The following is a 17,914-nucleotide window of genomic DNA, read 5'->3' as shown; positions in this document are numbered from 1 at the left end:
CGGTGGGACTCCCCCGGATCACGAGATGGATCCCGGGGTCGAGCTCCTACCCTTGAGCGAGTGCCCGTTCGACCCGGCGACCTACCGGCCGGCGATCCATGTTCTGCCCCCAGACGGACTTCGCCAGTTTCGGAGTTTCGAGAGGTACGCGCGACCCGAGCTATTACTGCGTGAGCCTACCTCCCACCTGTCCTTCGACGCTTCCGAGGTAACTCTCTGTTCTCTGCTTTACTTTCTGCAATGTAGGATACAAAACTGTCAACTGCCATAACTGATTACAGTCGATACTCTGTATATTGTAGTTGATTGCAAATGCACTTGCAACTGATTATCTGTTTAAGACTGACACATGTACACACACTGCACTAGCCTTGAACCACTCAACACACGGCACACACCGTATTCCACTGCAAACACTGGCACCCGATATCTGCTTGAGTCTGGGAACACGCACACATGCTGTATTTGCCCTGAACCAACCAAACACGCTGACGCATCACACGTTGTAGTTCACTGTAAGCACACCGGCACCCGGTATTTGCTTGAATCTGTCAAACTTGCACGCATGCTACATTGTACTGAACCGCCCGAACATGCTGACGCATCACACGTTGTAGTTCACTGTAAGCACACCGACACCCGGTATTTATTTAAACCTGTTAATCTTGCACGCATGCTACATCTATATGCTTTTTAGAACTGCATTTTTGAATATTGCCTCGCAATTGTTGTTTTCTGTTTACAGGGGGATTCCCATACCATCCGTGGGTATGGGAACACCGGTGCTCGGGACTGGTACGCCGAGCTTCCCGATGCGGTCCATCGCATCGTAGACCAGGCGAGTTTTGGTGCATTCTGCAGAGGACTCTCCCGGCTCACTACGTGCAGACCTCTACTCGCCGCTTTGGTGGAGAGGTGGTGGGACACCACCGATTCATTCCATCTCTCCGCGGCAGGGGACATGACGATGACCCCTTACGATTTCTCGATGCTCACAGGCATCGGGGTAGGGGGTGATCCGATCCCCTTTGATACCGACATGGATGAGTGGACTGCCGCGCAGATCTACTTGCTCGGTGAGGCGCCACCCCTTGGTCGTCCAGGCTATGTCCGATATTCCTGGTTCTAGGTGCAGTTCCGGGTCCAGCCTACCCTTATTGACGCAGCCTCGATGACCCCGGAGGCCGTGGAGAGGTACGCTCGCGGCTTCCTTATGTTCTTGTTCGGGACGACTATCTTCGCCGACTGGGCGAACACCGTGCCTCTCTGCCTGCTCAGCGCACTGGTGGACGTCAGGCGGATCTTGCATTACGACTGGGGTGGCGCCGGTCTGGCCACTCTCTACGGATACATGAGCTCGGCTTCCCGCGGCAGCGGACAGTTGCTCGGAGGCTACTGGTGGGTCTGGGAGGTGCGTTTCTTCTCCGCTTTTCATTTTTATTCTATATTTTCTGTACTCTGTACACTGCACACACTGTAGTTTGCTTTATACTTGCTGTTTACTGTACACACGGCACACTCTGCACAATACACTGCACAACACATGGCTCTGCCAATTCTGCTTTTACCCTATATTCTGCTTTATCTGATAATCATATTGATGTTTTCTCTGCAGTTGTGGGTTTACGCCTACTTTCCTAGGCTCACACCCGTGCCAGTCACGGAGACCCCTCTGGTCGTCCCTTTTTTGCGCTGCTTTGACGGGAGATGCACCCAGAGGCCGCGAGAGACTTTCAGCTTCTTCCGCCGCTTCTTTGACACCATCACCCCCGCGGAGGTATGTTTTACTTGCAGTTCATTTAAGCTTCGCCTTTCCACTACATATTTCAATAACAGTAGATAACAAACTGCATTGCATTTTCAGATCACCTGGCAGCCTTGGGCTCCTTTGCCAACCGTGACGCGGGATCGGTTTGCCGGTGCCAATGAGACCTCGCGTTTCCGGATCTTGTTGGAGGGCCCAGTCTGTCGGGGTTGGTACCTGGGTGAGCGTTTCTTGCGCCAGACCCTAGGATTACAGGAGCAGATAGTCCCGGTTCACCCTCCCGAGGATATGAGGGAGACCGAGAGGCTCACCACTGAGCAGATGGACGATTACACCATCGGTTGGGAGGCGACCCGCTTCAGAGGTATCGGCGACTACCGAGAGTACGTGCAGACGTACCTTATGCGGCCTCTGAGCGGCGGCCGTCGAGTTGAGGGAGCTAGGCCTGCGGTGCCAGCGACGAGGCCAGGAGCGAGAGCTGGAGCTGGAGCTTCGAGGAGGGCCCGAGTCCGTGGCAGGGGCGGAGTTCAGGAGGGACGGGGGACCGGTTGGCCTGTTCTGCCCGCTTCATTGACTTTCCGAGGGCAGGGTGGGGCGACCTATCAGATCCCCTTTGCCCCTCCGCCGGCTGATCACGAGTTTGTCGGTGTCCCCGACTTGCCTCCGGTATGTATTACTGCGTTTTTACACAGTCATTTCATTTCAGTTTATTTGATATTCCACAGAATACTGATGCATCTGATATTTTTGCAGGCTTCTTCTGAGTACACCCGGCAGTCATTGGAGATGAATGCCTCCATGATGGGGATGTTGCAGCGGACCTTTGATCTCCTGGCCCTCTACAGCATTCCGGTATGTCTTCCTGATCACGGCCTCAAATCACTCACAAGCTGATTCACGTAATCTGATGCACGGCACAATATCTGATACACTGATCTCACAGCGTCTGATACACTGCACATACTGCATTCTGCACTGTACTCTGCACTGATAAACTGCCCACGGCATTCACACACTGTACTCATACATTGCATTCTGCACTGATAAACTGCTCACGGCATTCACACACTGTACTCATACACTGCATTCTGCACTGATAAACTGCTCACGACATTCACACACTGTACTCATACACTGCATTCTTCACTGATAAACTGTTCACGGCATTCACACTGTACTCATACACTGCATTCTGCACTGATAAACTGCTCACAGTATACTGATGTATTTGCCTTTTGTGTACTTTTCAGCCTCCTTTCCAGATTCCCGGGGCAGGAGGTGCTCCAGCTGGAACTTCCGTCCCTGCCCGAGGGAGAGATGAGGAGGGCCGAGTATTCCCCTGCACTAAGGCGGGGCACACTTATGCTGGGAGTAGTTCGCGGGCTCCCGTCCCTGACGATGACGAGGATGACGAGTCAGAGGCGGAGGCAGAGTCGGAGGCGGAGTCATCAGAGGAGGAGACCGGAGGCGGCACTAGCTCAGGCTCTGACGACGATGCTGATGATGCTCCTGGACCCTTGTCCAGGAAGAGGACCAGGACAGACTGATAGCCCTCGGAGTCGATGGACACGGATACAGATTTTGTTGTTTTTCTTCTTTCTTGTATTTTTCCTTTTGGTTTGCTAGTCAGGATACTTTGTACTGCCGCAGGCGAATTTTTGTTTTCCTCAAAACTTTGTACTTGAAAAAGATTATGAAATGAACAAATTTTTTTATTACTTAAAAAAAGTGTTACATTTACATAGCTCATGTATTGCATTGCATCCCATGATGTTACACCTCAATGTAAATGAAATTGAACTGTGGTCTGAATGTTGAACACTTGCACTGTGGTAATCAGATAACTAAACAGCCAACAGCAAAATAAACCAAGCAACCCACTGCCTGATTCTGGACACACAGCCCTTACTCTGTTGGGGATTAATCTGCATACAGCCCATAACACAGCATTCAGTTCATTCTGCACTCAGCAAACTTTAAACAAAACAGCCCAATCTGACAAGACGACCTTCAAAGGTGAAACCGGCTAGGGTTGAAACATGCTCGGATGCCCCAAATTTTCCCTTCCTTCTTTTGGTTCGCCCAAATGTAGAGAATGGTACAGCATTCTGAGCATAAACGATTTTTGAATTTTAAATAAGGATTTTTCAAATCGGGGTATCGAGCCTACAACTGAACATAGCGGGGAGGACTCAAACAAAAGGGTGCACGACCTAAACACAACGAGACACGCTCGGAAAAGACCTAAAACACAGGTTGAGGTAAACAAAACAAAAGACACGACATACAGACGCGTTGATGAGGACAGGGGACCTCAGATCATGAGGAGCCAGTTTCTCTGGGCATTGTTTCCCACCCTTTCTGATTTGTGATTCTCACATCACTCGACTCTCAAGCTCGGATTTTCTCTCAAAACCCTTTTCCTCACTTTTCTCTTAACTCACACCTCTCTATTCTTCATTCTCTAATTTTTCATCCCTCCCCGGGGTGATTGATGAATGAATAGGAAGTTGCAGGTTCATGCCCAATGCCGTTAGCTCACGGCTATTTCTTCTGGTGGGTAGAGTGCCCTTCTGGCAAGTATGTTGACGACGGGGGGGGAACAGAGCGCCTGGCTCAACTGTGCCCTTAGTTCATCACTTTAACCATTCTTTGTTTTTGCTTCTACTAAAACAGTTTTGATCAAAATGAGAGTCAGATTAACGTACTTGTTCGATTTTTGATTTGAAAAGCATGCAAGTCAGGCTGTAAGCACTGAAAATTTTCCTTTTTGGGTCCCAAACAAAGGTCCAGTTTTGGAAAATGGAATAGTTTTCGAGAAAATAGTCAACCTCAGTAAAAATTTTCAAAAACTATTTTACAAACAGTCAATGCTCAACGAGCATGGAACTTACTCTTTGAGATGCGCAACCTCGGATCGGAGGCAATGGAAAATTGCCCTGGCTTAAAGGGGGTGGATGGCAACGGAAAGTTGCCCCTTGTTTGGATGGTGCCGCAGCAGTCCGCAAACAGTCTTCATTGGTGGTGGTCGAACTCTTGGACACTGAGATGACGAAGATGGTTATAACAAATATATGGACACAGTCACCTTGGAAGCGTTGGCGACTGGACTTTTGGGGTGGAGTCGAAACCATTGCATGGACTGAGACGCTATGAAAGCGTTGGGGGCTGGACTTCATGATGAAGTTGCCTACGTATCCCAAACATGGGAATCAAGCCTTACGTAGTTCCGGTTAAGGTACACTCGGGTATTTTAACCTTCACTTTTCAGGCTCTAACTTTTGCCAAGGCGCCCGATGCGGGTTTTCGACCTTGCGAGCTTCTTTTCATTTTCTTTTTTGATTTCTTTGCCTTTTCTTCTTTTCCGCATTTTTTCCTTTTCTTCTTTTCTTTTTTGTTTCTTTTTTTGCTTTCTGCTTTTTTTTTTGTATTTTTCTCTTGCTCTAACTTTTGCTTGGGTCGCCCTTCCGGGTTTTCGGCCCAGCGAACCTCTCAAAGGGTAAAAGTGTAACAAGTCCATGCCAAATGGTTTTTGAAGTTGAAGTCTCTCCGTGTCTAGGAGGACGGTTGTTGCACTGATTTGCAGAAGAATCCATCATGGCTGTTCCACGAGCTCCTTCTGGTGAGATCTGATCTTTTGATTCAATTTCGGCGCCTCTTGTCCGAGGGCTGCTCCTGATCTGGCCATACAGACCTTGCATGACGTTTGACCGTTGAAAGTTCTGAATGAGTTCAAGGTTTGAAAACAAACGGGTTAAATCTTGAGGCTGAGAGCGATCCTAGGCTACGCGATCTCAAGAGCGATTCCACACAGGTCTTCACAGGGCCGTGTAAAACATTTGTTTTTGAAAGTTTTTAAGAAAGCGACAAATCGCTCGTGCCGAAGATAGTGTGGAACCAATCTGGATCAAGCCAGGGTCCTTCCCAGTACTCACGCCGACAAGCATGATTTCATTTATTAAGGGCTTAGCACGCCACTCTTTCTCTCAAATTGATCAAAATTTTACAAATCCCGAGGAATTCCTTCCTCTTCGTTTTTATCACCGCAGTGCTGAAAAGAGGTTTTTGAAAAACTTAGGTTAATGCAACGAGTTTGGCGCTCAGGAGAGCAGGCGAGATGTACTGTCAGCCCAATCAAATTCTCTGGCACTTAAACTGAAAGCAAGCATGAAAGTGAGATAGCAACAGCTGTTTCATTCAGATTTGTTGGTGTAACTGGCCCCTTGGTAGAAACAGACTCAAAAACAAAAACAGGTAATTACAAGACAAAACGGTGTTCGAGGCAACAACCCCGGAATCACCTGGTATTCTATACAAAGGGGACTGACTCGCTACAACAAGATTGACCTTTAAGCAAAAAGACTGACTCAAGACAAAGAGACAGACTCAAAACAAAAGACTGACTCGATACCCAAGCCAGAATTTACAAAGCTAGCGTTCACAGCCACTCAAAAACGCGTGCCAGACGCCACATTCAAAATACATCCAGATGCCGCCCGCAGGTGGTTCACCTTCTGATTACATACTTGCAGTATCTGTATCCTCAAAATCCAATAACTGGGTAGTAATGGACTTGGCTGAGGTGGGCGGGAGGATAACCTCGTTGTCAATCAAATCTTGCACCTCATGACGGAGGCGGAAGCAATTGTCGGTAGCATGGCCCGTCTGCTGGTGGTACGCGCAGTACTGAGCAGCATCATGCGTAGTGAGGAGATTCTTCGGGAGAGGCCGAGGCTCCAAGGGTTTAAGGTGCCCCCTCTCGGCAAGGATCTGAAGTGCCTTGGACAAAGGCATGTAGAGAGCATGAAAAGTCCTGCGCCCCCGGGGCAGGTACTTTGGAGTCTGAGCGCTCTTACTAGCTGCACAGGCGAAAGGGTCGGCAGGCGCCGCCTTAGCTTTCTGATCTTTCCCGGGTGTAGGGGCGGGAACAGGAGGAACTGTTCTGGCATGACGGGGCCTATCCCGATTTTCTGACTGGCTGGAACTACCCTCAGGTGGAGTGGGGAAAGCATCCTCCACAGTTTTTGCCACAACAGCGGATATTTGTTGCTTGTTCATCCTCCCGGCTTTCAAAGCCTCGACTGCCCACAGCAGTTGTTCAATGGGATCGGCATCTGCCTTCATTTTGTCTTTTCCTCTGGCCTCAGCCTGATCGAGGGTTTGGGTTGATGTTGATATGTCATTACCATAGTTGGAGGCCATCTCCGGTTGGCTAAGTTCGATCACAATTCGCCCCAACAACGGGGGCTCCTGGGGCACAAAACTCCCGGCATACGGTGCGGCTGGAGGTGAAGCTGACATTCTATAGGCGAGATCCGCCACAGACCTCTGGAGATCACCTATCATCCCCATCAGTTCGAATGTAGTAAGCTCGCGAGCCTGGTATAGCTGGGGGGCCCAAACCGGGTACGCAACAGGCCACCTGGGTGGATGTGACACATCAGTGTTGGCCTCACTTTGCAGAGTGATCCCCTGCTCCAATGCAGCCGTCATAACTACGATCTCTTCTGAATTCTGCATCATCATAAGCCCTGCCTCGGCGAGGGAGAGCACTAGCTATTCTGTACTAGCTGTCCGAACCTTGAAAGAGACAACAAACAGCATTTCAGCCCAAACAGATCAAACACGGGTGTAGCTGAACAACTGTACTCTACTGCTGATCACTGTTCCCAGAAATCACTGTCCCCAAAAAGTGAACCCGATACCCACAGATAACTGATTCTCATAACTGACACTGATACTAGTGCCCTCAGGTCTGATACTCAAACTTGCAAACTGATATATACTTTCCCTGTAGAAATACATTCTAAAAGCACATAGCAAGTAAAGAGAACCAAAACACCACTATGTTGGGGTAGGGTTTCCCTGTCCTATTTTGTCAGGAGCTAGGGTTCCACTATGCACGCAGCGGTTTTCAAACAACCTATCATCGGGTAAGCAACCTGTCCTAACTTGGGATGGTCACTATGGATCCGAATATGCACTAGGTCGAATGGTCGAAGAGGGTGCCTCGGTAAAACCGGGGTTTGTGTTCCCATACTGTCAGAGCCCATAACCGGTCAGCCTTATGGTCATGCCTTGACAAGACAAGCCTCCGGCAAACCGTTCAGGAATGGCAGATGGCAAACATCGTGTTCCTAGGCGCACCAATGCACATGCAATGCAAAGAAACACATAAGTGTAATCAAAATAGGATATCACGAGTTCGAGTCAAGCTCTCTAAATCCCCAGCAGAGTCGCCAGAAACTGTAACACGTCCCGCGAGGGACCCCGCTACAGTTCGGACTCGATTTGTGTCACGGTTCTAAATCTGAACCAAAGAGTCCAAATCTGGCAAATCGTTTTGAGAAAACAGATTTTAGGAAAGAAGTGCCAAACATGGACTACTTTGCCAGATACAGAGTCGCCACCTAAATATTTTTTTATGGGGGGAATTTAGGAAACCCTGACTCGGTGCCGAAGGCCACATGTCCGTCATCACTAGAGTTGCCTCGGCTCGGGAGCTAGGGTACGATTGGGGAAGGTCAGCTATGAGCACCCCCTCTCGCTCGATCCGAAGATCGGCCTCTACTAACCGTGATATCCGTTTTTGAAAACTTTATGTATTCTTATTCCAATTGTTAGCCTAGAATTACTATGTTATGCGCACAGCAAACAAGTATAGACTAGATTGCCTAATTTGGAAAGAAACATTGCATATCCGTTTGTTTTGAAAAGCGCTTTAGAATTTGCTACTCGCAAGTAGGCTAAAACACGGATTTCAACGAGTTTTTCCAACTCAAACAATCCAACCTTCACCCACGGGCATTCAAAAGGTTTATCTCATATAAGCATCTAGCCGCATGGCAAACATACTGTCATGGCAACACTCACACGCATGCGGTATGCTAAAGCATAAATACTTACATCGTACTCCGTGCCAAAACAAAAAAAAAACTAGTTAGCAAACATGCGTGTCCTAGTTCATGTCAAGTTGACTAATGCAACACATGCAAGATGCAATTAGAGTAGGCTCGGCTAACCTAAACATGGCATGTGAAATACAACCAATTGATGCACGTATTCAATTTGGAATTTGAAATACAAATGCAGTTAGCATGATGTACCGAGCCCGGTGCATGCAGGACAAATGTATGAATGCACGCATGCATTACATAAGGTATGCTAATTTTAAATATGCCCTAGTCTACCATTATAAGCAGGTAAATAAAAGGGAAGAAAAAAGTGGGGATTGGAAGACATACACACACTCACCCACACTTATTACAGATTTGCCCTCGCTCGGAGGGACCAAATAAATAATACAAATTAATTAACTACGCAAGCTAATTAAATATTACAAATTTCCTAATCAGCTAGTCAAACTAATTAAGCTAGGAAAAGCAGTAAACCGCCTCGGGAGGAGGGCCAGATGCAACGCGTGCTCGAGTCTTGCTCGGAAGTGCACCGCCATGCATAGTCTGCCTCTGTTTTCCCTGCTCTGCCCCTCTGAAGACTGCCAAAGTCTCAAAGATGCTCCTCTGGATACTGGAGATCACCACCGGCTAAATAGAATTTCCACCGGCAGTGGCATGTGGTCACCGGCACAAAATGAAGCTATCGGCCGAGGAATAATTGCCGGTCGGCAATGTACACTGCCGGTCGGCAAAGAATGCCTGCAGAACCTGCAACTCATAGCAACAGAGGACAGAACTTGCATGGAAATACAATTCAAACAATGTATGCACCAATCATGCCCTCTATCATGTTTGTGACTCAAAGGGGCATGTGTCTCGATTCTCGGACCACCAATCACGCATTTCCATGCATGATGGCCCAAAGAATCAAGTGTGCAACTTTCATGTCAAATGAAATGAAAACCATACAAACAAACCAAGGCCCAATTCCTATCACCAAGTCAAGGAATAAGGCATGCATGCAAGATGCAATGCAACCTAGGCATGCAAGCTAAGGATGCAACATGTCATGGCAAGACACTTATGTAAGCATACAAGCAAACATGAGGTAATGCAAATTGATAGAAAGGTGGACTTACACATGATTTAGGCAACTCTAATTAGGCCTAAAACAATGGCCAAAATGACCAAAACAAAGGACTAAACACATACACACATGCACATGTTAAGGCCTAAATGCTTAAGCATCAAAAGACTACTTCTAAGCACACTTAGAAGGGAATGATCATGGACATATGACATGCATTATAAGCCTTGAAAACATGTAGGAAATGATGTCAAATTAACCTACCAATGCAAGCTATGCATGAGTCCAAACCTAAGGACCTAAAACATGACCAAGTGACTCATGATGCAAACGACCAAATTGAATCAAAAAAGCCCCAAATCATGCAAAAGTAAGCTTTAAGAACCACTTAGATGGCATCCAAATGACCTAATCTTAGAGGCATACACAATGGCATAAACATGAAGCATGAAACATCAATTCTTGAAACATCAAAAGGGTCATGAAATGCAAGCATATGAGCATGATAAGTGGACGGAAATAACATGGTGGATAGTCCCAAACCACTAAATCGATGCAAGAATGTCATGCTATACGTTCATACACTTAGGGCCAACAAGCCAGAATGCAAAGGAGCTATACTAAGCATGCCAAATCCGACCCAAACAACTATGGACAGACCTCTGGCATGGCAAAATAAGCACACAAGCTTCACGAAACTAGACCTAAAACATGCTCGAACAAAGGCTAACAACCTAAGGCATATTAAGGCAATAACATGGCATTACATGGTAGGTATGCTAAGCATGCATGGTGTACCAAAACCAACACACCACAAGGTTATATCATGGCATAATAAGCATGGAAAACAGCCAAGATATGATCAATACACATTCTAACATGGTGCTCTCTCAAGAGGCCAAAAAGGGTCCGTTTCAAGGACAACAAGGAGAGGGGGTGGCCCTCCCCTTTTGGAGACTTCAAGGCACCATCTCCACCACTGAAATCCCTCAAGATTTCAGTGGTGAAGAGGCCCAAACACCAAAGTCTCGAAACTCACTCAAAATAGCACAAAATGGGGCCTTTCAAGGCCTAAGAGGGGTCAAACACCTCCAAACCACAAAACACTCTTAATGAACAATCAAGAGGGCCTAAAAACAGAAATTTTTTGTATTATATACCAAGCTCAAAAACGATTTTAAGATAGGTAGAAATACAATGCAAGATTGGGGAATAAGGAGGCAAAATTGTTACCCTTGAAGACCCCTTCAACAATGGTGCTCCAACAGCTCCTTCTAGGTTGAAAACAGCTCCAAAACTTCAAAACCAACCTCTTAGGACCTCAGTAGCTAAGGGAAGGTGAAACACTATGTGTTTGTGTGCAATAGTAAGACACAAATGCACTTTAACACACACAAGAGGGAGATATAGAGATAGAAAGTGTATGGTTTCTAACCCTAGAACTCAAAACCCTAAAAATGGCTGTCTAAAAATATCTTAAGTCTCTCAAGTGTCTCACCCTAAGGCCAAGAGAGAAGACTCTCTCTTAAAGAGCCTTTTTGTCTTGTAAAGCTTACAAGACAAGCTTCTAAAGAGAGAGATCCCTCCATACACGTGTATGGAGGGGAGCCAAAGCAAGACAGCTGTGATAAAATATCTGCAAAAGCAGATGCACAGTAGTCAGCCGGCCAAAGATGCCATTTTGGCAAAAGTGAGTGCCGACCGGCAACAAGAAGTGCCGACCGGTAATATACGTTGCCGATGGCAACAAAAACCAGCCGGTGGCCTCTAGCCACTGCCGGTGGTGTGTGGGGATGCCTCACAAGGCATTCCCTGCCCCTCCAAGGCAAAACACAAGTGTTTGGTGCAAAACCAGACACAAAACGGTCAAGTTCGGAGATCCTGAGGCATGGCGAGTAGCCGAGACCTCCGGGAACTCCAAACGAACACAAACATGGATAATCACCGAGTGTTCAAACGGTGACGTCCAAGTCTTGAGGACGGTCAAAAATGGGGTGTCTACACACCTGTGTTTGATCTGTTCGGGCTGAAATGCTGTTTGTTGTCTCTTTTAGGGGGTTCAGACAGCTGGTACAGAATAGCTAGTGCTCCCCCTTTGCTGAGGCAGAACTTATGATGACACAGAATTTAGAAGAGATCGTGGTTATGACGGCTGCATTAGAGCAAGGGATCACCCTGCAAAGTGAGACCAACATTGATATGCCACATACACCCAGGTCGCCTGTTGCGCACCCGGTTTGGTCCCCCCAGCTATACCAGGCTCGCGAGCCTACTACATTTGAACTAATGGGGATGATAGGTGATCTCCAGAGGTCTGTGGCGGATCTCGCCTACGGAATGTCAGCTTCACCTCCAGCCGCACCATATGCCGGGAGTTTTGTACCCCAGGAGCCCCCGCTGTTGGGGCGAATTGTGATCGAACTTAGCCAACCGGAGATGGCCTCCAGCTACGGCAATGACATATCAACATCAACCTGAACCCTCGATCAGGCTGAGGCCAGAGGAAAAGACAAAATGAAGGCAGATGCTGATCCCATTGAACAACTGCTGTGGGCAGTCGAGGCTTTGAAAGCCGGGGGGATGAATAAGCAACAGGTATCTGCAGTTGTGGCAAAAACTATGGAGGATGCTTTCCCCACTCCACCTGAGGGTAGTTCAAGACAGTCGGAAAATCAGGATGGGCCCCGTCATGCCAGAACAGTTCCTCCTATTCCCGCCCCTGCACCCGGGAAAGATCAGAAAGCTAAGGTGGCGCCTGCTGACCCTTTCGCTTGGTAAGAGCGCTCAGACTCCAAAGTACCTGCCCCGGGGGCACAGGACCTTTCATGCTCTCTACATGCCTCTGTCCAAGGCACTTCAGATCCTTGCCGAGAGGGGGCACCTTAAACCCTTGGAGCCTCGGCCTCTCCCGAAGAATCTCCCCGCTACGCATGATGCTGCTCAGTACTGCGCGTACCACCAGCAGACAGGCCATGCAACCGACAATTATTTCTGCCTCCGTCATGAGGTGCAAGATTTGATTGACAACGAGGTTATCCTCCCGCCCACCTCAGCCAAGTCCGTCACCACCTAGTTATTGGATTTTGAGGACACAGATACTGCAAGTATGTAATCAGAAGGTGAACCACCTGCGGGCGGCATCTGGTTTATTTTGAATGTGGCGTCTGGCATGCATTTTTGAGCATCTGTGAACGATAGCTTTGTAAATTCTGGCTTGGGTATCGAGTCGGTCTTTTGTTTTGAGTCTGTCTCTTTGTCTTGAGTCAGTCTTTTTGCTTAAGGGTCTGTCTTGTTGTAACGAGTCAGTCCCCTTTGTATAGAATACCAGGTGATTCTGGGGTTGTCATCCCGAACACCGTTTTGTCATGTAATTACCTGTTTTTGTTTTGAGTCTGTTCCTGCCGAGGGGCCAGTTACACCAACAAATCTGAATGAAACAGCTGTTGCTATCTCACTTTCATGCTTGCTTTCAGTGTAAGTTAGTTGTGCCAGAGGATTTGATCGGGCTGACAGTACATCTCGCCTGCTCTCCTGCGCGCCAAACTCATTGCATTAACCTAAGTTTTTCACAAACAAACCTTTTTGAACATTGCGGTGATAAAAACGATGAGGAGGGAATTCCTCGGGTTTTGCAAAATTTTGATCATCTTAAGAGGAAGAGAGACGTGCTAACCCTTTTTATGAATGAGATCATGCTTGTCGGCGTGAGTACTGAGAAGGATCCTGGCTTGATCCAGATTAGTTACACACTATCTTCGGTGCGAGCGATTTGTCGCTTTCTTAAAAACTTTCAAAAAATGTTTTACACAGCCCTGTGAAGACCAGTGTGGAACCGCTCTTGAGATTGTGCAACCTAGGATCGCTCTCAGCCTCGAGATTCAACCCGTCCGTTTTCGAACCTCGAACCCGTTCAAAAAGTTCAACAGTCAAACGTCATGCAAGGTCTGTATGGCCAGATCAGGAGTAGCCCTCGAGCAAGAGGCACCAAAGACGAATCAAAAAGATTAGATCTCACCAAAAGAAGCTCGTGGAGCAACCATGGTGGATTCTTCTACAAATCATTGCAACAGCCGTTCTCCTAGACACAGAGAGGCTTCAACTTCAAAAACCATTTGGCATGGACTTGTTACACTTTTACCCTTTGAGAGGCTCGCTGGGCCGAAAACCCGGAAGGGCGACCTAGGCAAAAGTTAGAGTAAGAGAAAAATACAGAAAAAAAAGAAGCAAAAAATACAAAAAAAGAAGCAAAAAAATACAAAAAAAGAAAAGAAAAGAAAAGAAAAATGCGAAAAAAGAAAAGAAAAAAATGAACAAGGAAGAAAAAGGAAAATAAAAAGAAGCTCGCAAGGTCAAAAACCCGCCTCGGGTGCCTTGGCAAAAGTTAGAGCCTGAAAAGTGAAGGTTAAAATACCCGAGTGTACCTTAACCGGAACTACGTAAGGCTTGATTCCCGTGTTTGGGATACGTAGGCAACTTCATCATGAAGTCCAGCCCCCAACGCTTTCATAGCGTCTCAGTCCATGCAACGGTCTCGATTTCATCCCAAAGTCCAGTCGCCAACACCCTCCAAGGCGACTGTGTCCATATATCTGTTGTAACCGCCTTCGTCATCTCTGTGTCCAAGAGTTCGACCACCACCAATGAAGACTGTTTGCGAACTGCTGCGGCACCATCCAAACAAGGGGCAACTTTCCGTTGCCACGAGTCGCCGTGAGCCGTCATTCAAGCCAGGGGCAACTTTCCGTTGCCATCCCCCCCTTCAAGCCAGGGGCAATTTTTCATTGCCTCCGATTCGAGGTTGCGCATCTCAAAGAGTAAGTTCCATGCTCATTGAGCATTGACTGTTTGCAAAATAGTTTTTGAAAATTTTTACTAAGGTTGACTATTTTCTTGAAAATTGTTCCATTTTCCAAAACTGGACCATTTTCTTGGACCCAAAAGGAAAAATTTTCAGTGCTTACAGCCTGACTTGCATGGTTTTCAAATCAAAAATTGAACAAGTACGTAAATTCGACTCTCATTTTGATCAAAACTGTTTTAGTAGAAAACCAAAACGAAAAAATGGTCAAAGTGATGAACTAAGTGCACAGTTGAGCCAGGAGTTCTATCCCCCCCGTCGTCAACATACTTGCCAGAAGGGCACTCTACCCACCAGAAGAAATAGCTGTGAGCTAACGGCATCGAGCATGAACCCGCAACTCCCTATTCATTCATTAATCACCTTGGGGAGGGACGAAAAATGAGAGAATGAAGAATAGAGAGGTGTGAGTTGAGAGAAAAGTGAGGAAAAGGGTTTTGAGAGAAAATCTGAGCTTGAAAGCCGAGTGATGTGAGAATCACAAATGAGAAAAGGGTGGGAAACTAAACCCAAATTGAACTGGCTCCTCGTAATCCGAGGTCCCCCGCCTTCGTTAACGCGTCTGTATGTCATATCTTTTGTTTTGTTTACCTCAACCTTTGCTTTAGGTTTCTTTCGAGCGTGGCTCGTTATGTTTAGGTTGTGTACCCTTTTGTTTGAGTCCTACCCGCTGTGTTCAGTTGTAGGCTCGATACCCCAGTTTGAAAAACCCTTATTTAATTTCAAAAATCGTTTATACTCAGAATGCTGTGCCATTCTCTATATTTGAGCCTGCTTCAACTCCAACCGGTTCCATCTTTGAGCTCCGTCTTGTCAAATTGGGCCGTTCGCTCAGGATTTGCTGTGTGCAGAATGAACCGAATGCTGTGTTATGGGCTGTATGCAGATTAATCCCCAACAGAGTAAAGGGCTGTGTGTCTAGAATCAGGCAGTGGGTTGCTTGGGCTATTTTGCTGTTGGCTGTTTAATTATCTAATTATTACCATGCAAGTGTTCAACACCCAGACCACAGATCAATTCCATTTACATTGAAGTGTAACATGATGGGATGCGATGCAATACATGAGATATGTAAATGTAACACTTTTTAAGCAAAAAATTTGTTCATTTCATAATCTTTTTCAAGTACAAAGTTTTGAGGAAAACAAAAATCTGCCTACGGCAGTACAAGGTAATCTAACTACCAACAAAAAGGAAAAGTACAAAAAAGAAGAAAAACAGCAAAAATCTGCATCCATGTCAAGCGACTCTGAGGGCTATCGGTCTGTCCTAGTCCTCTTCCTGGACGAAGGTCCAGGAGCATCATCAGCATCATCGTCAGAGCCCGAGCTAGTGCCGCCTCCGGTCTCCTCCTTTGATGACTCCGCCTCTGACTCTGCCTCCGCCTCCGACTCGTCATCATCATCATCGTCATCATCAGGAACGGGAGCCCGTGAACTACTCCCGATACGAGTGTGCCCCGCCTTGGTGCGCGGGAATACTCTGCCCTCCTCATCTCTCCCTCGGGCGGGGACGGAAGGTCTAGCTGGAGCACCTCCTACCCCGGGAATCTGGAAGGGAGGCTGAAAAAGTACACAAAAGGCAAATGCATCAGTATACTGTGGACAGTTTATCAGTGCAGAATGCAGTGTATGAGTACGGTGTGTGAATGCTGTGGACAGTTTATCAGTGCAGAATGCAGTGTACAGTGCGAGAATGCTGTGAGCAGTGTATCAGTGCAGAATGCAGTGTACAGTGTGAGAATGCTGTGAGCAGTTTATCAGTGCAGAATGCGGTGTATGAGTACCATGTATGAATGCCGTGAGTAGTGTATCAGTGCAGAGTACAATGCAGAATGCAGTGTATGCAGTGTATCAGACGCTGTGAGATCAGTGTATCAGGTGTTACGCCGTGCATCAGATTGCGTGAATCAGCTTGTGAGTGATTTGAGGCCGTGATCAGAAGAACATACCGAAATGCTGTAGAGGGCCAGGAGATCAAAGGTCCGCTGTAGCATCCCCATCATGGAGGCATTCATCTCTAATGATTGCCGGGTGTACTCAGAGGAAGCCTGCAAAAATATCAGATACATCAATATTCTGTGGAATATCAAATAAACTGAAATGAAATGACTGTACAAAAAATGCAGTAATACATACCAGAGGCAAGTCGGGGACACCGACAAACTCGTGATCAGCCGGCGGAGGGGCGAAGGGGATCTGATAGGTCGGCCCACCCTGCCCTCAGAAAGTCAATGAAGTAGGCAGAACAGGCCAACCGGTCCCCCGTCCTCCCTGAACTCCGCCCCTGCCACGGACTCGGGCCCTCCTCGAAGCCCCTGCTCCAGCTCCCGCTCTTGCCCTAGCCGCTGGCGCCACGGGCCTAGCTCCCTCAGCTCGACGGCCGCCGCTCAGAGACCGCATAATGTACGTCTGCACGTACTCTCGGTAGTCGCCGATGCCTCTAAAGTGGGTCGCCTCCCAACCGATGATATAATCGGCCATCTGCTCGGTAGTGAGCCTCTCGGTCTCCCTCATGTCCTCAGGAGGGTGAACCGGGACTATCTGCTCCGGTAACCCTAGGGTCTGGCGTAGGAAACGCTCACCCAGGTACCAAGCCCGACAGATCGGGCCTTCCAGTAAGATCTGGAAACGCGAGGTCTCATCGGCACCGGCAAACCGATCCCGCGTCATGGCTGGCAAAGGAGCCCAAGGCTGCCAGGTGATCTGAAAATGCAATACAGTTTGTTATCTACTGTTATTGAAATATGCAGTGGAAAGGCGAAGCTTAAATGTACTGCAAGTAAAACATACCTCTGCGGGGGTGATGGTGTCGAAGAAGCGGCGGAAGAAGCTAAAAGTCTCTCGCGGCCTCTGGGTGCATCTCCCGTCAAAACGATGCGAAAAAGGGACGACCAGAGGAGTCTCCGTGACTGGCACAGGTGCAAGCCTGGGAAAGTAGGCGTAAACCCACAATTGTAGAAAACATCGATATGACTATCAGATGAAGCAGAATACAGAATAAAAGCAGAAATGGCAGGGCCGTGTGTTGTGCAGTGTATTGTGTACAGTGTGCAGTGTGAGCAGTGTACAGTCAGTGCAAAGCAGAGTGTATGTGTGTGCCGTATGTACAGTATACAGCAAGTATAAAACAGACTACAGTGTGTGCAGTGTACAGAGTACAGAAAAGATAGAAAAGCAGAAATGAAAAGCGAAGAAGAGACATACCTCCCAAGCCCGCCAGTAGCCTCCGAGCAACTGTCCGCTGCCGCGGGAAGCTGAGCTTATATACCCATAGAGAGTGGCCAGAGCGGCGCCACCCCATTCGTA

At 47.5% G+C, this 17,914-nt stretch overlaps 1 protein-coding gene across 1 annotated transcript in view; it reads left to right on the top strand.

Annotated features, from left to right (window-relative positions):
* Window positions 1–1,932: 1,932 nt before the first annotated feature.
* The window catches only part of LOC145793789 (uncharacterized), a 48,765-nt gene continuing 32,783 nt past the window's right edge, over window positions 1,933–17,914 (top strand). Inside the window, exons 1-3 of the mRNA XM_082876659.1 lie at window positions 1,933–2,431; window positions 2,519–2,617; window positions 3,016–3,197. Of these exons, the coding sequence (XP_082732785.1) occupies window positions 2,054–2,431; window positions 2,519–2,617; window positions 3,016–3,197 (659 nt within the window). The 5' untranslated portion in view covers window positions 1,933–2,053. The remainder of the gene's footprint in view (window positions 2,432–2,518; window positions 2,618–3,015; window positions 3,198–17,914) is intronic.

This window comes from Camellia sinensis, chromosome 6 (assembly GCF_055761805.1).
Source record: "Camellia sinensis isolate YWXY chromosome 6, ASM5576180v1, whole genome shotgun sequence".
Classification (NCBI taxonomy): domain Eukaryota; kingdom Viridiplantae; phylum Streptophyta; class Magnoliopsida; order Ericales; family Theaceae; genus Camellia; species Camellia sinensis.
The sequence above is the reverse complement of the archived record's forward strand: the minus strand, read 5'-3'. Positions and strand labels throughout refer to the sequence as shown.